Below are 22,534 nucleotides of genomic sequence, written 5' to 3' on the forward strand. Positions count from 1 at the left end.
GTACAGGGAGCATTTGGAAGGAAGGCATAGGGAGGACTTGGAGGAAAGGCATAGGGAGGACTTGGAGGGAAGGCATAGGGAGGGCTTGGAGGGAAGGCATAGGGAGCACTTAAGGAGAAGGCATAGGGAGCACTTGAGGGGAAGGCATAGGGAGGACTTGGAGTAAAGGCATAGGAAGCTCTTGCAGGGAAGGCATAGGGAGGACTTGGAGGGAAGGCATAGGGAGGACTTGGAGGGAAGGCATAGGGAGGACTTGGAGGAAAGGCATAGGGAGGACTTGGAGGGAAGGTATAAGGAGCACTTGCAGGGAAGGCATAGGGAGGACTTGGAGGGAAGGCATAGGGAGCACTTCAGGGAAGGCATAGGGAGCTCTTGGAGGGAAGGCATAGGGAGGACTTGAGGGGAAGGCATAGGGAGGACTTGAGGGGAAGGCAGAGGGAGGACTTAGAGGGAAGGCAGAGGGAGCACTTGGAGGGAAGGCATAGGGAACTCTTAGAGGGAAGGCAGAGAGAGTTCTTGGACAGTTATACGGGAAACCTCTCAAGGAAGTGACATTTCAGCTGAGAGCTGAATAGTTAGCAGGAGCCATTGTACACAAAGTTTGATGAACATTCTGGGCATAGCACAGCTATCTGAGAGTAACAACCAGCTATCGGGAGTGATGGAAGCAGGGAAGGACAGGAGAGAGAGAGAGCAAGGCTATCATTGTTGGCACAGAATGGATTATCTATGAGGTCTATGGCTGATGCTAAACATTGTTACCCAGGAGAAATTTGGTTTTTAATATACAAGGGATAGAAAGTTATAAGAAATTCAAGCAAAAGAATGAGTGGATCTAAGTTATAGATTCACTCTCTATCAATCTGGACAAATATCATGCAAGTTGTTTCTTTTATTTTTTTTCTGTGTCTGATTTACTTATTTCTCAACGTAATATGATTTGCACCCATTTTTATGCATGTTCTTTGCAGTTAAATAAAATGTTTAATGTACTACACTTCTTTTATCCATAGTTCTAAAGAAATTCTTCCAGGCTGCTGTCTTAGTTAGAGTTTTGTTGCTGTGAAGAGAGACCATGCCCACAGCAAATCTTACAAAAGGAAAATATGTAGTTGGGGACAGCTACAGTTCAGAGGTTTAGTCCATTGTCATCACAGCAGGAAACATGGCGGCACACAGGCAGACATGGTGCTGGAGAAGGAGCTGAGAGCTCTACATCTTGATTCACAGGCAGTAGAAGGAGACTGGGAGCCACACTGGGCATAGCTTGAGCATATTAGACTTCAAAGCTCACCCCACAGTGACACACTTCCTCCAACAGGGCCACACCTACTCCAAAAAGGCTACATCCCCTAATTATGCCACTCCTTATGGACCAAGCATTCAAACAAATGAGTCTATGGAGGCCAAACCTATTCAAACCACCATCGCTGCCAAATGGTAGGAGTTTGGAACGGCAGGGAAAGAGTTAGACAAAGTGGAATACAGCAGCAGCCATGCTAGGAGGCTGGCAGAGAGTAAAGGCAAGGGGAGCTAGGAGCCTCTGCAGTGGGGCGTGGCCACAGAAGGACCTGGCAGAAAGTTAGCACCGCACGTCTGCTCAGCACACGCAGGGACAGGAAACAGTGGGGTGAGACTTGGAGAGCAGGGTTTGATGTCATTGGTGGGTAGGTGGTATCCAAGCTGTCTGGGTGACTGGTGGTCCTGATGCTGCCCTGCATTTATAGTCAGCCCTGGGAACCTCAGCCACCCCAGCCCTCACGAGAACCATAGCAAACCCAAACCAATGCTTGGGGCATCCTGTAGACTATATCAAGTAACTTACTCTTTTTTTTTTTTATCTTTTTCATTTTTAGATTTTAGAGATCCTAGTTTTCTGCGTCCTTCTGTATTTCCATAAAAGGAAAGGAATGAAGCACATTGGAATCCTGCTCACACTGGTGGCACTCCTTGGTAAGGTCTGCTCTGTGCTCTGAGTCTCTTAGCTACGCTAAGTCAGAAGGGAGGTTGGAAGGAAGATGTGCGGACATGCTGTCCTTTTCTCTAGTTCTCGATCCCTGTTTCTGTTTTCAAACTCGGACCCTCAAGTTATGCAAATTACACTTTGCATTTTATTTCTTAATTTATGCATATTTCATTCTTTTTAAAATATATTTAAGATTCTTTTCTGTTGATAATTTTTTCTCCCTGAGAATTTGAGGACTTTTTTAAGAGAATGACTGAAATTATTAAAAGGCAGAAACTAAGGGAACTCAGTTTGGATGAGGACTTGCTGAACCAGATCTATCCTGTTGACATTTTGAACTTAGGTCTGGTTGCTACGGAGCATAGGCATGGAAAGCACGAGCTTCCAAAGGCTGTGTCTCTGTCGGTCTGTGTTTACTTTTGTCCCAGTGGCTCCTGGGAAGGTTTGAGACCTGAAGCCTAGATAACCAACTGTATTTTAATGTATTCTTTTCTCCCTCTTTCTTCCCCATCTCTCTTGATTGTTCCATATACTTACATAACAACCCTATGAGAGCTCCCTGCACATTGTTAGGAGTTTTCTTTTCTTTTTTTTAAGATTTATTTATTTATTGTTTATAAAGTGTTCTGCTTGTATGTATGCTTGTGTGCCAGAAGAGGGCACCAGATCTCATTATTGATGGTTGAGAGCCACCATGTGGTTGCTGGGAGTTGAACTCGGGACCTTTGGAAGAACAGCCAGTGCTCTTAAGCTCTGAGCCCCAAGGAATTTTCTTGTCATACTTTATTTAGAACTCTTCCTTTAGCCCTTCTTTGTCATAGATGGACCCAACTTGGTAGACTGTCCTGATGCTGTGGGGGTAAACTGCTCCTCACCCCATTAGCAAGATGCTGCGGTTTCGTCTTCCCACCTCATCACTTAGCCCTCCTCTTTGTATTGGAGGATTTGTGTTTATGATAGTTACTTTTAGAAACAAATAAACCCTGCAGAAAACACTATCTTCAGGTGTCCTGGCATCAAGCAAACAGGTTTGTATTTGTTTCTTTTCAAATTACCAGATAGGAAGAATAAAAGCAAACAAGAAACGATAAAATGTCAATCAGATAGAGAAATATTAAAAATAAAGGGGAAATTGAAATAGGAACATAACAGAATTAAGATCATATATATCAGCTAGGAACATAAATGTAAATGAAACCAGTTTTTAAAAAGATCTTCAAATTGGGCTTCAGAGAAACTCTTGGATTAAACTTCAGCACGGTTCTGAATTAGATATAGTTCGTGTACATGGTGCAGCTCCTTGTCAGTTATTGACACAGACACAGGTGTGCACACACACGTACACACTCATGTGTGCACACACACATGCGCGCGCGTACACACACACACACACACACACACACGCTCACACATGCACCGGATTAAACTTCAACATGGTTCTGAATTAGATACAGTTCATGTGCATGGTGCAGCTCCATGTCAGTTATTGACACAGACACAGGTATGCACACACACGTACACACTCATGCGCATGTGCGCACACACACACACACATATGCGCTCACACACATGCTCACACACGCACCTGCTGGCTTCTAGAATGGGCCCTTCCAATGCCTCCTCCTCAGATCCCTATACCTGCCATTAGTAGCACACAGAACTAGCACAGGGGCCTCCCTCCCTCCCTCCCGGTCAGCCTGGCCAGATGCATTAACAATGCTGCACTCCATACTCACAGCTTACTGAGAGTATTAAGTATTCTCACATATACACATGAAAGAACAACTATATAAATGAAGGATTCGTGAACAACCTGAATATGATAAACATTTCATTACATACGTGAACATCAAATTGTCACGTTGTATTCTTAAATTCATACAGTGTTATTTTTCAATGGTACTGCAATATACTGGAAGAATAGATAAGAAAATATTCTATACTTAATCAGTATATGTCAAAAGGCACATTAAAGTTTAATATCCGTTCCTGCTAAAGAACTGGGTAGTGGAATACCAAAAGTTTTCTCATTAAAGTAGGGAATGAGAAAAGGGCAGCCACTCTGTGCACATCTTAATGAGTGAGCATTTTACAGTGATCACTAGTGACTTTTACAGGAAAACAAAATAGTTATGAAAGTCATGCCAGATTTGAAAATTTTATGGTGTTATATAAGATGGAGAAAGTAGCGTACGCTGTACTTCCATGTGCGTGGTTTAAAGCTCACAGGCAGGGCTGGAGGGATGGCTCAGTGGTTAAGAGCACTAGATGCTCTCCCTGAGGACCCGGTTTGAGTCCCGGCACCCACGTGGTGGCTCACAGCCATCTGTAACTCCATTTCCAGGGGATTCTCCTGATCTTACAGTCATCAGGCATGCAAGTGGTACGCAGTAGTACATACAGGCAAAATACCCGTACACAGAAAAATAAAATAAAACAAGAAAGCACACGCGAGGCAAAGTTGGAGGTGTTTTGATCATGTTGGCTTAGAGGGCCTTGTTTACTTGGTGTCCATCGCCTCTGGCCCTAACACTCCTCCTGCTCCTCTGAGCCCTGAGGGGAGGCATTGGATAGAGATGGCCTGTTTCAGGCTAAGCGTTCCAAGGTCTCTCACTCTCTGTGTGATGTCTGGCTTTGGCTCCCATCTGTTACTGGAGGAAGCTTCTCTGATGATGACTGAGCAAGGCACTGACCTATGAGGAGAGTAGAATGTCATTAGGAGCCATTTTACTCATTGCTACTTTGATTTTTTTAGACCAGTAGCATCTGGCTTCTCTAGGCCCCTGGGTTATCTGGTCACCCAAGCAGTGCTGGGTAGCTGTTCCATCCCGTGGAGTGGCCTTAAGTCAGACCAGGGTTGGGGCCATCATTGCCCAGCATGCCTTGCAGGCAGGACACTTGTGTAGAGAAAGGGTTTGTGGCTGGCTAGCTATTTGTGTTTTATTCAGTAGTGTGCAGAGTAGCTTCCTGTACCAAAGATGCTAGAACAGAGAGGTGAAGGCTCTATGCAGGCACCGGCTCGGCCTCTCCCATGTTCACAAGGTATGTGGGTGCTGTCCTCAGCAATGACACCTTAACACCACTTGTGGAGAGCAGCATATGGCCTGGCAACAGCCTGGGTTGCATGGGGATTCTCATGAGACACCTTTGGCCAACAACTCGATTAAATGTAGCCCAATCCCAGGACTGGAAGCTTTTTTATGACAAGAAATGGCCATTGGGGTTCTGTCGCCCATTATTTGTTGATTTCATTTAGATCTTCTTCATATATGTATATATTTTAGGAAGCTTCTACTGTACTGTGTTCCTGTGCTATCCCTCAAATATTTCTAATTTTAGAGTCTTTAATTCTAAATTGACAGTGTAGAACTATATAAATTTAGGGGGCTGTGATTTTAAACACTGGGGTTTTTTTTGTTGTTTTTTTTTCCTATAGTTCAGATTTTTTATTTGAATAATATTAGTATTACTAGGCTACTAACCATTAGACTACCACATCTTTACACAAACAATTTCAACAAAAGAAGCAGCAATGAGAAAAGGAAGTTAATCCCTGCTCATAACTTTTCCTTTTAGTTCTCAACACACGACATGTAGAATGAAACAGCTAGGCTGCAGTCTGTTATTTCACATAGAACAAAATGTGAAGGAAGTTAAGTAGATTACAAAGTAATCAAATAAATACTGAAAGGCTTTTTCAATTTTTTCTAGTGAATGTAAAATGTAGTTTAATACAAGTTCTACTAATGTACAAACAACTTAACAAGTTACTATCAAAGATAATAAATATTTTTAATGAGATTTGGTAGCCTCAATTTTTAACATTGTCTTAGGATTTTCAAGGAATACCTTGTGGTTCTCAAGAAAAACTATTTTATGTGTGTTTGAAAGTGGAGAAGAGGATACAGGCTGAATAAATTGTTCTAAAAAAATATAGCTTCATCATTCTTTTCCTCACCAGAAAAACACTAGTCATCAAGTCAATGTAGCGTTCAGTCCATATCAGTGTAGGCAGGATTGTTCAACAGTGAGTATTATTAGTCTTACGGATTTTTAACACTGTTTTAATGATCACATCAGCATAGTAAATGTATTGGTCACCTCAAACATTGACCTTATGTGTGTTTTGAAAGCATTTGTTTTATTTTCTTGGCAATTTTTGAATGTCAGTGAGCTCTCAGGATAAATATGGTGGGCTGTGTTATTCTGGCATCGTTAGGTTTTGAGTTCTGTTGCACAGTATTCTTAGTGACAGTCTGTGACCTCCTTTCTTTAAAAAAAAAATTAAAAAAGAAAAAAGAAAAAGAAAGAAACAAAAAACCTGAAGCCTCTATGCACAGTCCTCTCACAGATCAAATGACTGGGGAATCCAGAAACCTCACCCTATTTTTAGCATACTCCAGTTGTCAAGGCAAAATTAACAACTGAAATATTGATGGCTTTGACCAGGAGATGTTGACCTAGTGTGTAGTCACCCAGGAATCCAGAGAGTAGGCTGAAGAGCTGAGAGGAGCCAGATATCAAGACCAGGAGTGAGCAGGAGGAGTGAGCAGCCGGGGAAGTGTGTGGCAGCCATTGAGAGAGTGCGTTTGTGGCCGGTCAGTAAGAAAAGTAGAGACATAGAAAGAAACAATCAGAGTATGTATCGTGAAGACGGAAACAGTACGACAGCATGGCTCCATTCTCCAGGAGGCTGTGTGTCAGGCTGTGTCAGAAGCCGTCACACAGCGGCTGTCAACACAATGATTCCCCTTCAGGATATTTTCCACAGAAACAGGCAGAATGATGGGCAGATTGATGCTCAAGACAATTCACTGCAGCCTCATTTTAATGGTAAGAGAAAAAAATGATTCAGTCTAAATATCCAAAAATAGGAAATTGTCAAAATAAATTATATACCTATGCAAAGGCATTCTTGACAGCCAGCAAAAGGCTTTAGGAGGCTTCATGAACTGAAAATGCTTAATGGTGATGGAAAATAGGCTTCTAAGTGGTGTGAACTGTGTGAGTCACATGTTGTGACACATTCTTCCCTGAAAAAAGTAAAATAATGATGTGCCCAAATGATAAGAAATGACGTGAGGGTAAGTGTTACGATGACAGTTGATTTTTATTTTCTTCTCCAAGCTGTTCTGTATTTTCTAATTTTTAAGTGAACATGTAAGCTTGTATAGATATTTTAATTTAAATTTTTGTTATACTCCAACGTCATAGATCACAACTGATAGTCTTACTGGTGTTTTCCAGGCATCTTTCCTTGCATTCATAGGTCTCTAGTGTACATTACACTGATTCTCTGTCACAGTTTTGAAATTCAACCTTATTCTCATCAGCCACCCTTCCCCGGCCCAGAATCAGCCCCAAAACAAGTACTCTGTAGTGCTGGGCGCCAGCCAGGAAAGTACATGCTGAGCAGAGTCACACGCACAGCAATTGTTCACGCTTCCAAACACGATCACTTACACAAGCTGGTAGCTTCTAAAGAATTCTGGGGTTTTCCTTTTTCCTTTTTCTTTTCTTTCTTTCTTGAGTTTAATTTGAAATTATATGGGAGTTAAATTAGCTGACCTGTAAGGCCGCCTGTAGCTCTGAGGTTCTAAGCCAATGAAGTCCTTCTCCGTTAGCGCCTTCTGTCAGACCCGGCTGTGCAGACCGCGGCGCTGTGGCCTCACCGTGCTCCGCTTTCAGTCGTCGGGGTCCCTGGAGTCGGGGCCCCTGAAGTCGGGGTCCCTGAAGAGCTGACCACCACGCTTACCCGCTGAGTAACGAGCACGTCCCCGCAGAGCTTAGCATCGGAGACGAGCTAAGATCTGACAGTTGTGTTAGTCAGTCTGATGTGACCAGTCAAAGACGCTTCAAGATGCCGTGGTCCAGGCTGTAAGACCTCTCTGCTGAGACGGGAGAGGCGTTTAGAATTTATCTCCCATCTCCTCTGATAATTATGACTTAGTTGGAAGTGTGCCCTAGTACTCTTCAAGTTCAGTGTATCTTCAGAATGTGAAAAATGAAATTATGTAGCTTCTTTACCTATTTTTAACATTTTCCTTATATATTTTTGTATGGTCTTTTCAAATGCTACAAAGGAAAACATTCTGATATATACCATGACTACATAGAACAACAGTGGAAGCGGAGTGCTTTTCTTTCACATTGCTTTTGGCTTATACTCACTTGATTTCAAACAAAAACTTATTTGTGAATATTTGTGTGTGCGGTATGTCTGTGTGTGGACATGCATGTGCAGTGTGTGTGTGTGTGTGGTATGTCTGTGTGTGTACATACATGTGTAATGTTTGTGTGGTATGTCTGTGTGTGGACATGCATGTGCAGTGTTTGTGTGGTATGTCTGTGTGTGGACATGCATGTGCAGTGTTTGTGTGGTATGTCTGTGTGTGGACATGCATGTACAATGTTTGTGTGGTATGTCTGTGTGTGGACATGCATGTGCGATGTTTGTGTGTGTGGTATGTCTGTGTGTGGACATGCATGTACAATGTTTGTGTGGTATGTCTGTGTGTGGACATGCATGTGCGATGTTTGTGTGTATGGTATGTCTGTGTGTGGACATGCATGTACAATGTTTGTGTGTGTGGTATGTCTGTGTGTGGAAATGCATGTACGATGTTTGTGTGTGTGGTATGTCTGTGTGTGTACATACATGTGTAATATTTGTGTGGTATGTCTGTGTGTGGACATGCATGTGCAATGTTTGTGTGTGTGGTATGTATGTGTGTGGACATGCATGTGCAATGTTTGTGTGTGTGGTATGTCTGTGTGTGGACATGCATGTACAGTGTTTGTGTGTGTGGTATGTCTGTGTGTGGACATGCATGTACAATGTTTGTGTGTGTGGTATGTCTGTGTGTGGACATACATGTAATGTTTGTGTGTGCGGTATGTCTGTGTGTGGACATGTATGTGCAGTGTTTGTGTGTGTGGTATGTATGTGTGTGGACATGCATGTGCGATGTTTGTGTGTGTGTGGTATGTATGTGTGTGGACATGCATGTGCAATGTTTGTGTGTGTGGTATGTCTGTGTGTGGACATGCATGTACAATGTTTGTGTGTGTGGTATGTCTGTGTGTGGACATGCATGTGCGATGTTTGTGTGTGTGGTATGTCTGTGTGTGGACATACATGTAATGTTTGTGTGTGCGGTATGTCTGTGTGTGGACATGCATGTACAATGTTTGTGTGTGTGGTATGTCTGTGTGTGGACATGCATGTCCTCGCTCCTGTGGGCATGTACAGAGAAGTCTTCCTCAGTTGTCTCTGTGCCTTTCTGAGACAGTCTCACTGAACCTGAAGTGCGCTGTTTCAGTGAGGGTGGCTGGCCAGGAACCCCAGAACCCACTGTCTCTCCCTACGCCATCCCTAGCAGTGTGGTCTCAGATGCACACAGTTCTGCGGATCCAAACCCAGCTCCACTTTGCCCACTGAATCTCAGCCCCTGTGGGAAGATGGTCTATAGGTTTCTGCTGAAGTATGAAAATATTTGCAACATAATTTCAAAGGATCCGAGACAGATAGAAAGCACAGGATTCCTATAGAATCCTATAGAAGAAAGTACACTGCTCTGACAGTCCACTTTCTAATATCTCTCTCTCCCTCTCTCTCTCTCTCTCTCTTCTTTTTTTTTTCCTTTTTATTTATAATTTATTCATATTACATTGCGATTGTAATCCCCTAACTCTTATCTTCCTGCCCCCACCCTCCCTCCCTCTTCTGCCCTATTCCCCTCCCCTAGTCCTCCGACAGGTGGGGTCCTCCTCCCCCACTGTCCGGCCACAGCCTGTCAGGTCTCATGTAGATGGCCTGCATCCTCTTCCTCTGTGTGCCCACAGGGCCTTCTCTGCCAAGAGGCAGTGATCAAATCCTGGGCCCCAGAGTCCATGTCAGAGGCAGCCCCCCGCCCTTCCCCACTTCCCCTTGGGGAGAATGGACTGTTTATCAGCTACATCTGAACCAGGGGTCTAGTCTCTGCTTGCAGTGTCCTTGGTTGGTGCAGGCCCCCTGGGTCCAGATCCACCGGCATTGATGGTCTCCTTAATCTGCTTTTCTTAATTGTTCTCTGGAACCTATGAAAAGTTTGTCCCCAGTGGAATCTTTCCTCAGCGCATGAAATCAGTAGATGCTGCTATGTAAATATTATACTTACGATTCAGTCAGAAATGAAGGCGTGATCTGGTCCTCGTATTTATTGCCTCTGTCAGAAAGTACAAGGCCAGGTCTAGGCATCCTAAACACAATCTTAGCACAACCCTCAGGAGACTCCAGCTGCTCCATGAGTGGTGTTTTATTTCCTGTCTTCTTACCTATTTAGCTTTAAGCTTCTTACTACTGCTTGTCGTTTCCCCTTTAAGGCCGCATTGGCACGCTAACCTGCTGCCTTTCCCATCAGTAGTAATGACTGCCTCCAAGGCAGCCATAGCATCCTTCCCACACTCAGGCTGGAACGTGAGCACCATGCTCCGGCAGGCCAAGTGTGTGTGTGTGTGTGTGTGTGTGTGTGTGTCACAAGCACTGTGCTCCTGCAGGGGAAGGTACCCTGTAAGGTGCCATATAAGCTGCAAAGCCAAGAGAAATAGTGTGTGTGTGTGTGTGTGTGTGTGTGCGCGCGCGTGCAGGCGCATGCACTCATGTATGTGTCTGTGTCCCTACACCCTCACAAGCATTGTTCTGAAAGTGTAATGGCACATTTGTCACCCCGGCAAGCAAACTTAAGAGATGTATCTGTATGTCTGTCTCAGATGTGTACTTCCTTTGTGTTTTGTCTTGCAGCCTCGTTGACTGTGATCTCAGTGAGAGCCGTCTCAGGCATGGTCACTCTCTCCATGGCGGGGAGAATGCAGCTGACTTCCGCCATCTTCTATATCATGCTTGTCATCATGGTAGCCTCTTGTGTTTTCCAAGTCAAGTAAGTCAGTGTCCACAAACTCGATTCCTTCTCTGTGCAGTGGTTTAGATGGTAATTAACGTGAAGTCCAGTGGGTCTCGCGCTACGGGGCCTCCAGCTTACCCACAGCCAGCATGCCTTGCTCTCTTTCTTCTTCCCATCCAGTAGTTTGTGCTAAGCACTGCCTTTGTGTCTTGTACATTCTAAAGTGTGGCCGTGATCCAGCTAAGTGTGCTTGATGCTTCCCTGATGCTCTTCTGCTTGTAATTAATATCCATCGTATACAGGTTGTCATTAGCAATAAATCAAAGGGGCAGGTCCACATCCAGGCTCTCACTCTAAATATAGAAATGCATGAACCCTTCACCTCCGCCTCTTAGCTCATGCTCATTAATTGCCCAGAGATGGACAAAACCAGACGTTTGGCCCGGAGCAAAAACCCTTTCCCCAGAATCTCCTTTATACCCATGGGATTTCAGGATGATTGTTTCATGTTTCTCTTGGGTCCTAATACTGGTGACATGGAACATTGTTAATTCCTGGCCCCCTCCCCCACCTCCAGCTGCTTTTATCACTCTCTCCGCTTGCACGTTGTGACTGAACCTGTCTCTGCCTGATAGGCTCTTTTCAGTTAGCCAGAATGTTCACCCCAAAATGCTACACAGAAGCATCAGCCCCACACCCAGAAGGAGGCGGGGGGGGGGGGGGGGAAGGGGGGATGGCAGGGAGAGCAGTTGTCCTACAGACAGCAGCAAAGTCTAAGTCCTGTGTGTTGTAAGTAGGACCTGGGGCTGTGGCAGGAGAGCAACAGGAGAAATCCAGGCTTTTGTCTGTCACTTTCTAAGACTGAGTGCGTTTGTCATACTTGAATATTGTTATTTCGCCACTTCTGTCGTCTGAATTAATTGGTATTGCAGCAGTGCCTTTTAGGATATTAGTTCATTGTCCTTATACCATGCTTCATGGATTTAAAGGCAGACACAGCTGAAGGAAGCCTGCATCCTGTCAATCTTACGTAACTCCCTCCACCATCACAAAATAAAAAGAAAAATGTAGTCCTCCACCTGTGTTCCCATTTAACTACCTGAGGAGGATTGCTTAGACAAGTGTATTCACACATAGACCCGAGCATGCACGCACGCGCGCATACACACACACACACACACACACACACACACACACACACACACACACACATCCATAAGCCCCCTTGGTTTAGTTATCCTAGACATCTGTTGCTCCTGATGGAGAGCGATCAAGTCACTTGTCACTTGCCCTACCTAACAGCAGTGCCTTTTGAAACCTCCCAAGTGACATCCATGCAAAGCACTGCTTTGTCACCGCCAGAGCAACAGAGCCAGTGTGAGAACCTGAGTTCCTGGTGGTGGCCACAGCGAGAAGCTCGGCTCGCACATGTGCTCTGCAGCTGGAGCGCCGAGCGTTGCTTCTGAGACATTAAGCATTCCTTTGCTTCTCGGTCTCCTTTCTTGGCACGTGGCATGTCAGTGGATAGCTATATGTTCCCAGATATGATATTTAACAGATTCTAGGCTCTATCCTAATGAATCAAACCCAGTGTGATACTGGTCCAGCAGCTTGAATCGTTTCCAACTCAAACTTCTGTGGCCTCGGAATATGATTAATTGCTTTTCATTGTTACTGTTGTTGGTTTAAACAGACCATAAAAGCTGACATCTGATCTCATACCTCAGATGCGTCTAAGCTATGACTGCTGATTGGAAGTGGCCTTTCACTGCACTTCCTTTCCTTTGTAGTCGTAGTTACAGAGCATACAGTTCTTGAAGTTATTGTTAGCTTATTACTGAGTGCTGCCAAGCCGGAGCTTCAGTAAATGCCATCTGCTATAGGTTCCTGAATCAAGCCACAAAACTCTACACGATGACCACAGTGGTGCCAGTCAACCATGTGTTCTTTACAACCAGTGCCATCATCGCAGGTGAGTCCCGACTTTCCACGGCAGGTGAATCCATCCCCGTCACAAGTACAAGATCCTCTCAGAGTCGAAAAGGGAAACAAGGCAGCTGTGGCGCCTGCGCCCCCAGCCTCAGCCAGTATCTAGTTTCCTCCATGGTCATCTCCTTTATGCGCGTGCTCCCGGGTGCTCTCTGCTTCCTGAGGCAGCTCAGTTCCGTTCCGGGATGACTCTCATTAACCCGAGAGTTCTAATGACCAGAAAGTGTTTCCTTACATCAGAGCTCAATCAGTTTCCCTATGAGTTCAAGATACTTTTGTTCTACTTTTTCCTGCCTTCTGCTTGCAACTCCTGCTAATCAAAGCAGCTGAAAATCCTCTTGCATCTTGCCTCCAGGCCAACACCCTCAATTCCTTGAACTCATCCCCTCTGTGCCCCTCATCACTTTAATGAGAGAATGGGGTTCCTGACCTAATTTACCACTGTAGGGAAGACCTGACAGACTTCCACATTTGCTATTTCCTCTCTTACAGCTCTTGTATTTTGTTGAATACTTTTTATATTGCAGAGATAATAATGTTAAGAAGTCCAAACTTTAAAAAAAAAAAAAAAACTTGATCCAAATCAAAATACAATAGATTCAAGTAAATCATTTATACATTTGATAATGATAGGTCCTGCCTCAGTAGCTTATTGGTGTATTTGCCATTTTCTCATCAGGGCCAATGCTATATCGTCCACATTGGTCTTGAATTTGCTATGTAGCCTAGGTTGGCCTTTACTCAAGCATCCTGAGTGCTGGGATCAGATATGGACCACCAGTGGACAGGAATTTGGATTAATTCATACAACTTCTGTTTCAAAAAAAAAATTGAACCTCAAAGGAATGCTTAAAGAAAAGATTATATCCCAAGGCATCTATCTTGCTTAGTGTCTGGTGCTTTCTGGTGACAGTGAGAAAAGGCTGTGTAAGGTACAGCCTACAATTATCGTAAAACTAAAACAAAGCATGAAAAGTTACAGGCATAACATACATCTAATAATCAATATACAGAAAAGTGTAAAAATAATTAGCTCCCTGAGCATAAGGCCTTTCAGGTAAGAGGGCTAGATATAACGCTCAGAACACCAGGCAGCCGATGAGTTAGTGCCGGAACTCTCTCAGGGTGAGAGCAGTTCATCTGAAGTTGTCTATAGAATGGCAGTAAAGCTTTTGGTGGCCTCCCCTTCCCACAACAACAGACATAGCTTCAGGTTGGAACGACAGCATTTCCTTCCTACTGAGCTACGTAGTGTTTGGTTTTATTGCTGCAGCAGCGTGGACAAGGCTGCACGGCCACAGGTGCCCGTGTGGGCAGGACCGCCCTCCAGGAGCTGAAGTCCATGGTATTTGTCAACGACCTTAAAAGTTTCTACTCTGGTTCTACAAGTCAACAACAAAACCACAAGTGACCTGATTTTAAAATGGGCAAAGAACCTGTTTCTACAAAGAAAATATAAATATAAAATTGCCAACCAGCAAATGAAAATGTTCAACATCAGCAGTCACGAAGGAAATTAGATGAGATGGCACTTCATACCTGCCAGAATGATGACTGTTGCTTTGTTTTGGTTTTTGTTTTGTTTTTGGGACAGTGTCTCTCTATATAATGCTGGCTGTCCTAGAAGTCACTATGTAGACCAGATTGGCCTCAAACTCTCAGAAATCTTCCTGTCTCTGCCTCCTGAGTAGTGGGACTAAAGGAACGTGCTACCACATCCAACCAAAGATTGGTGTATACTTGTATGTCTGCATACCAGAAAAGGCATCAGATCCCATAGGATGACAATATAGACAGTTGTGAGACACCATGTGGGTGCTGAGAATTGAACTCTAGAAGAGCAGATAATGCTCTTAACTGAGCAATCTCTCCACCCCTAGGGTGGCCACTATCAAAAACAAATAAACAACAAAGCAAAAACAAGTATCAGCAAGGGCATTAGAATGTTGACTCCTGTACCATTGGTAAATGGAATAAATAAAAATACAAAGTGATATAGCCATTATGGAAAACAGTATGCAGTTAATCAAAAAGAATTTTAATTATTGTACAATCCAGTAATTCTAGCCCTGTGTGGATATTTTAAAAAATTAGTGCATACAATAAAATACTAGTCACCCTTAAAGAGCAAGAGACTTCTGCCACCTGCTCCAGTGTTGCTGAAACACGAGGGCATTATTAAGAGAATCAAGTCAATCACAGAGAGAAAGAAAGAAAAAAAGAAAGAAAGAAAGAAAAGAAGAAAAAGTGAGCTCATCTACTTGTGTCAAGAAACAGAAAAAAAACATCGTGGTGACCAGAGACGGGGAGAGTGCAATGTTTGATCAGAATACAGTTTCAAGTTTTCTAAGTGAAGGACTCATCGGAGGGGGGTCTGCAGCACTGTAACACATTAACACTGCCAAACGTTACACGTAAGAACAATTAGGATGGGAAACGTTCTAATATGTATATTCTAATGTATTTTTAAAATACAAATAAAAAGTCTCTGCTTTCTAAAACAGAAATTCCATTTCCAGGAACACATGCTAATGACACAAAAGTTTCAAAACACTGGGGGAGGTGTGCACAGAGAAGTTCATTCCTACTGGACTACAGAGCAGGCCTGTAGCTACAGCTTACACGCCCTTAGAGAAATCAACATTTCAGTGCATTGACCTAGATTAACAAAAACTTTAAAATGACTACAGAGAGGTACATTACAGTACAGGGAGTGCTTGGGAAATGTTCACCATATGAAAATTTTAGCAGAAGTGGATGTGGCTCATTCTGTAAGTGAAGAGGTCAGGTTGAACTGAGCGAGCTGCTCTTAAGAGTGAGGGCTGCTCCTGCTCACCGTGGGGCCTCCAGCACCTACCACAGTGCCTCCTAAAAGACAGGAAGTTCTCTGCCCAGCTAACAAGACTTCCACTCCCACCTCCCCCAACACGGCTAGTTTCAGATGTCCCATGATTTAAAACCTTTCTACTTAATAAAAGCTCTACAGAGTCTTTGGGATGACTTAAATGAATAAATCATTGAGACTAACAGGGAGAGATGAGAAGTTCCTCAGAGCAGAGGATACACGTGTTTTTTTCCAGTGGCCTACAGGAGAAAACCAGAGGGAAGTGGGAGGGAGCTCCTGAAGGAAAACACAGCTAGGGCAACACCAAGTTGCCATAGAGTTTTCTAGTGCCCGTATAGACACCTAGCCAGACTTACAGAACACAGGACACAGCCGTAGGGATAGCACAGCTGCAGCAGACAGTCTGGGGTAGACCCACCATGCCAGTGGTCTCAGGACCCACCCAGACTCTCAGGGGAGGTTTACTGACTCCTAATAAAACCATAGGTAGAAAATGATCACTGGAGATTTGTTCCCTTGCATGTTCCCTAGAGAAAACCTGGACAGAATAAGACATTTCTGCTTACAGTGCTAGGAAGACAGCTCAGGCAGTAGTACGCCAGCTGTAGCTGTGACGACAGAGGCTCACTAGCTAGCCCACCTGGCCCAGTTGACAAGCTCAGGCCAGTGAGAGACCCTGTCTCTAAAAACAAGGTGGTGGATAGCTCCTGAGAAAAGACTCTGAGGTTATGCTCTGGCCTCTACACACACGGGTGCATATGCACACACATGGCCATGCACACATACACAAATACATACATAGATAGACTAAATTAAATTTCTCCTTACAAAAATGATGTTGGTTTTATAACATTGATAACATGGCCTACAAGCCCATGGAAAATTTTTATTAATTTATTCAGATTACATCTCAATTGTTATCCCCTCACTTTTATCTTCCCATTCCTCCTTCCCTCCCTCTTTCACCCTATTCCCCTCCCTTAGGTCTGTGACAGAAGGGGACCTCCTCCCCCACCATATGGTCACAGCCTATCAAGTCTCATCTTGGTAGCCTTCCTGTTTCTCTGAGTGCCACCAGGCCTCCCCACCAAGGGAAGTGGTCAAATATGGGGCACCAGAGTTCATGTCAGAGTCAGTCCCTGCTGTCCCACAACTGTGGAGAATGTCCTGTCCATTGGCTAGATCTGAGTAGGGGTTTAATATTTGCTGCATGTATTGTCCTTGGTTGGTACAGTAGGTTGAGCAGACCCCCTTGGATCCAGATCTGTCCACCATGATGTTCTTCTTGTAGGTTTCTAGGACCCTCTGGATCCTTCTATTTCCCCATTTTCCCATATTTCCCTCACCTAGAGTCCCAATAGGAAGTCCTCACATCTATCCCAATCTCCTGGTAAGTGAAGACTTTCATTGGAACATGCCTTTTGAGCTAGTGTCCTATTATAAGTGAGTATATACCATGTGAGTCTTTCTGCTTCTGGGTTAACTCACTCAGGATGATCATTTCTAGTTCCATCCATTTGTCCATAAATTTCAGGATTTCCTTGTTTTTAATAGCTGAGTAGTATTCCATAGTGTAAATGTACCACAGTTTCTTTATCCGTTCTTTGACTGAGGGACATTCAGGTTGTTTCCAGGTTCTGGCTATTACAAATAAGGCTGCTATGAACATGGTTGAGCATATGTCCTTATTGTGTGGTGGAGCATCTTCTGGGTATATTCCGAGGGTGGAATAGCTGGGTCTTGAGGAAGCCCTATTCCCAGTTTTCTGAGAAAGCACCAGATTGATTTCCAAGTTTGTTGGAAACTTGTACAAGTTTGCACTCCCACCAGCAATGAAGGAGTGTTCTCCTTTCTCCACATCCTCGCCAGCATGTGCTGTCTCTTGAGTTTTTTATCTTAGCCATTCTGATGGATGTAAGATGGAATCTCAGAGTCATTTTGATTTCATACAGAGTCTTAAATTAATACTGAATGTGCATTTGAAGCAAAATCACACAGAAAAATGCATTAACACAAAATTTTTAATGTGTTGCTATTATAAATGTCCACCTACCCTAAAATTAACCTTGTTCTCTGTTCTTACATAGGCATTATATTTTACCAGGAATTCCTTGGTGCTGCTTTTCTCACTGTATTTATATATCTTTTTGGGTGAGTAAATGTCTCAGAGGCAAGGTATGTGAAGTTCTATTAATTTTGTATAGGATTTTTGGCATCATGCCTGAAGTATAGAAAATTGGAACGTACTATAAGAAACATATTTTTCAACTTGCTACCCTACACAAGGCTCTGTGTCCTTGCCTTTGTAGCTTATGTACACTCCACTGAGAGTTCTGAAACATTGGAGATTTTCAGTTCCAGACAAAAATCACAACAAATCCATTGGCCCCTGTGGTTACTCCAGAGCCTTTTAGTAGGGTATCAGGCCAGTCTCTCCTTTGGGAACTTTTAGGTTTGATCTCAATTTGAGAAACATGGATGCCTTTCGGATCACCCAAATTAAAAGGCCAAGACTGTGGTAAATCTCTAGCCTTAGACTTAATAGCTTCAGGTTGGTAGCTGCACTTTCTGTCTTAAAGTGCCCAGTTTGGCCCCTTCTAGAGACTTGATGGGTGTCCCAGTTAACATTGCTGGCAGACAGAGAGCTAAACCTTGATGATGTGTTGTCAGTGAATAGCCGCTTCCATTGGCTGCAAGCACACCCCATTAATGCTCAGCTGCTTCCTGAGCTGCTATTCAGCACGACCATTGTTGTGCAAACTTGAGCCTAGTCTATTTTCAACATAGGAAACCATCTATCTCGAAAATTCAATTTCATAAGACATCTGGGTGCGGCCAAACTTCTGGGGTCTGGAAACTATGACTACTCTTATGTCCAAGGACAATGAGATTTCTTAGAAAATTAAAGAATAACTTGTTTTGTACTCATATTGCATGCCAGTAATGGGTCTGGGCATGCATGGATAGAAAACGAGACCTAGTGTCTACCCAAAGGGTTTAGAGCCCGAATTAGCCTCCAGATGGTGAAAACCTGGGGCAGAGATTTATTGGAAACTTCCCAAGTCTTGGTTCTGGGTATAACTGTTACTGGCTGTAAGAATGAAAACTAGTTCAAAGCAGTTTACCATAAAAAATAAAAATTGGGATATACAAGACGGGTGGAATTTGTGTCATCATGTGGAAGTTGGAGCACTGCTGTTTAGCATCACGGCCTGCTTCAGGTTGCTGGGCTCTTCATCCCATGTTCCTTACAGGTGCTTTCTCTCGTTCCTTGGAGTATTTTTGGTGACAAGAAATAGAGAAAAGGAACATCTACAACAGTCTTTTATTGACTTTGGGAATATTCCTGGTAAGAAACAAAGATATGAATGGATTTTTTTTTTCTCTAATTTATAATAGATTATGCTTGGGCCTGAGATGGTTCAGTGGGTAAAAGTGCTTACCACCAAACCTGATGACATGAGTTCATTCCCTGGGATTCACATCATAGAAAGAGATAACCAACTTCCCACAAGTGTTCTGACCTCTGTGCATTCTGTGTGTTTAAACAGAAACAAATAAATGTAATTTTTAAATATAAAAATGTATCCTTATTGGTATCATTGGCATTATTTTGAATGTTAACATGAAAACATAATTTTTACTCAAGAAGTATATTTATGAAGCCCAGGGAGGTATGATGTTGATAATGTATACAATGTCGTTTCTGTACAAAACAATGAGATTGTTGAAGAAATGACCATACTTCCTTGATGTGGATCGCTTGGAGGATCTCGTCACTGGCTTTTCTTGAAGTGACAAAAGACATGGACTCATGGGGAATGACAGATCCCTGACACCTACAGGCCTACACCTACACACCTACACATGTACACCTGCGGACCTACACCTACACCTACAGACTGATGTTTCGGATGCTGAGGAGCATTGCTCCTGAGGAAGACGAGGCAGCGTGTTCACTGTGATGCCGATAGTGACATCACCACAGTCACCAGAACGTCAACACTGCTTTCCTTCCTCACCTCATTCATGCAGACTGGGCCAACGGGTATCGTCTCCCCAATGCTCAGTTCCACTGAGAAACAACTCACCTTGGGCATGCGCAGTACACACCAGAGGCAAAAGCGACCTGTCTTTCCTGTCTTCCTGTCCTAGCCCCACCCACCCACTCCCAGCTCTGCTAGGGACTTGGGGTCACCTATAGGTTTCCGAGAAAAATACTAGATAGAGATAGTTTAGTTTTGTCCACCATTCTGCTAGCATCTTGCCTTTAAAGCAAAAATCATTCAAGTTTCTATAAGATAGAGAGATGACTTTGGTATCCTCTGCCATGTGAGCCACCGAGTCAGGAGCAAGTACCCAGTGGCAGAACTGAGCCGTGTGGCAACAGTGCTCATTATGGCTTGTTTAAAACCGATTTTTTTTTAAAGAAATAAAAATGCTGGAAAATAAAAGGGGGTATCATGTTTATTTTTTTCAACTATTTTCCACTTCACAGAGCCTCGTGTATAGGAGCTGCGGTGGCTCTTGAAGCTTCTGGTCCCTGTTTTCCTCCGTTGTTACATGGATGTGGGGAAAGGTCTGCAGACGAGTGGCTGAGTTGTGTGGCTCTCCTGATTGCTCCAACCTGTTTCTATGCCCAGTCCAGGGTGGGCAGACGTCATGTGGACAAGTGTGTGACCACATGACAAATGCTGTGGGGTTTTTGTGGGCCTTTTCTTCCTCGACGTTTTATCTTTTTCACTGGGAGGGTAACCACATAGTGTTTTTTTTTTAAAGACGTAAAATGTGGCTAGAACTGAAGAGACATTATTAGGATGTTTTTATCTTTAAGAGCTCAAAAGGTCTTTTATGATTATTATCTCCACAGGGAAACAAATGTTGGACAAAATACAACCAGATTCAAATGGCTTATCCTATGGAACCTTGCCTGGTGGAAGTGACTCGACAAACAGCCAGAGTGGAGAGAAGAAAGAAGCCTAGCGTGCCGAGAGGGATGGCTGCTGGCCTGTTATTCAATACCACCTTTTTTAAAAAATTGCACATGTTCAATTTGTGTCAGCAGCTATTTCACGCTGACATATGCGCACACTCGAAGTCCCCTCCCCACTGTGGACAATCAGGGCCTTCCTAATCTCTAACAGTCTAATGCTTTCACGGAATGTAGCTCAGAGTGCTCCCCACACCCTGAGCCTCTCCCGAGCGATCATCTAACTGGCTGGATCTTAGTGAGAGCCTGGCTGCCTGAGCAGGAATGTCACACAAAAATGTGCACTTGAGATTTGGCCATAGAAGGCATAGGCTGCTTCTCCATGTGGCTCGCAGAGTCAGCGGGTCGGCTTCAAACACGCCCACTAGTGCCTCAACCTTAGTCTTTAAAGAGAGGTTCGCTGGCGCTCATCCTCGGGCATCTCCTTGTTCCCTGTTAGCATGGCAAATCGTTGTTTCAGAAAACCAACTCTGTTAAAAAATCTTCCTGTGAAAATAAAGGGCCTCTTTAAAAAAATAGAGTTTGCAAGTGGTATTCTGTGATGGCATATACTAAAAACTCAAAGACCTGCTACTGGCATTTTTTTAAGCCTAAAAAATGGGAACATTTAAGTCATATGACTGTGCTCACCTCTGGCACATGCACTAAAATTCAAACAATACACATATCATCATAGCCCCTGTGTAAGTATGACACACACAGTTATAAAGTGTTAAAAAGAATGCACATGTATTTGGTTTTTTTTAATAAAACTCTAGAATGGAAGCATTTTCTCCAGCCTTATGATCCTATTATGTTTACATTCAATCTCAAGAAAAACTTTATGTCCTTAGGCCTTAAATTGTTACAGATCCCATACTTTATCAGGTGAGTTTCTGTGTCTTAACTTCCAAGACAAGTCTCAAAATGGCATTTAGTTTCTTAGGATATTCATACTACACACTGTTTCTCTTCCCAAGTCCTCTGAAGTTTTGCCAGATTTTCTAGAAAAGGAAAAGCATGATTAGAGAACTGGGTTTCAGCTACTTGACTCCATCCATAGGATATAGCCAAGCAGTCGAGTGTGAGCATAGGCGGCCTGTGCCTCATATGGCTTCACTGCAGCCACTTAACCACATGTCTCCTAACATGCGTTTGCACACAGAATCTAGAGTAATGCTTTTCCTCATGCTATGCCTGATACTTAAACAATGAGAAAAGGGAATGTGTTTATTGTAACCAAATAATAAGGCCCATCCTTAATGACATTTTAAGACCTCAGGTCACTCAAGCCTTGCCAGCCCAATGTCACTGAGGACACTTGCATTCGTGCATGGCACTAAGCTTGAAGCTAATGAGATACTAATCTTAACTATTTCTAGTCTTTTAATGGCCAAACTGGAATAACCTGAAGCCCATCTCTGGCTTCTGAGCTCCTATTAACAATTCTTGTCACTGTGAAAAGTGTCCCATTAATCTAGATGCACCAGTCTTATAATTTACTGAATGGGTACATAAGCTGGCTCTGGGAGACTCATTTATGTGCCCCGTGCCTTACACAATGGATTCTAGTAAATCTTGACATTGTTTTAAAAAAAAAAATGGAGAAAGAGTTTTACTTGACTTAGGACCACATTCATAGCTATAAGTGCCCCGTTTTGAGCACTGTATAATTTTGCACGGATACACACTTAACAACAGTATGTGGATACCCTCCAGCATTTGCATTTGAGGTGTTGAGAAATGAAATTCACTTGTGCAATGCAAAAATACTTTCAAAATAAAGATTACATATATAATATATTCAGACCTAATTTTACTAATTGTGATACACCAAACCAAGGTAAACAGAAGTTTTAGTCTACTGGCTTATCGGTTGTGTT

General features: G+C 43.4%; 1 protein-coding gene across 1 annotated transcript in view; it reads left to right on the plus strand.

The window, feature by feature from the left end:
- The window catches only part of NIPAL2 (NIPA like domain containing 2), a 91,713-nt gene extending 70,298 nt beyond the window's left edge, over nt 1–21,415 (plus strand). The window contains exons 6-11 of the mRNA XM_084751330.1: nt 1,857–1,953; nt 10,749–10,884; nt 12,732–12,820; nt 17,770–17,833; nt 18,937–19,031; nt 20,553–21,415. Of these exons, the coding sequence (XP_084607456.1) occupies nt 1,857–1,953; nt 10,749–10,884; nt 12,732–12,820; nt 17,770–17,833; nt 18,937–19,031; nt 20,553–20,665 (594 nt within the window). The 3' untranslated portion in view covers nt 20,666–21,415. The remainder of the gene's footprint in view (nt 1–1,856; nt 1,954–10,748; nt 10,885–12,731; nt 12,821–17,769; nt 17,834–18,936; nt 19,032–20,552) is intronic.
- The last annotated feature ends 1,119 nt before the right edge of the window (nt 21,416–22,534 follow it).

The sequence above is a fragment of the Acomys minous genome, assembly GCF_964271855.1.
Source record: "Acomys minous genome assembly, chromosome: 12".
Classification (NCBI taxonomy): Eukaryota; Metazoa; Chordata; class Mammalia; order Rodentia; family Muridae; genus Acomys; species Acomys minous.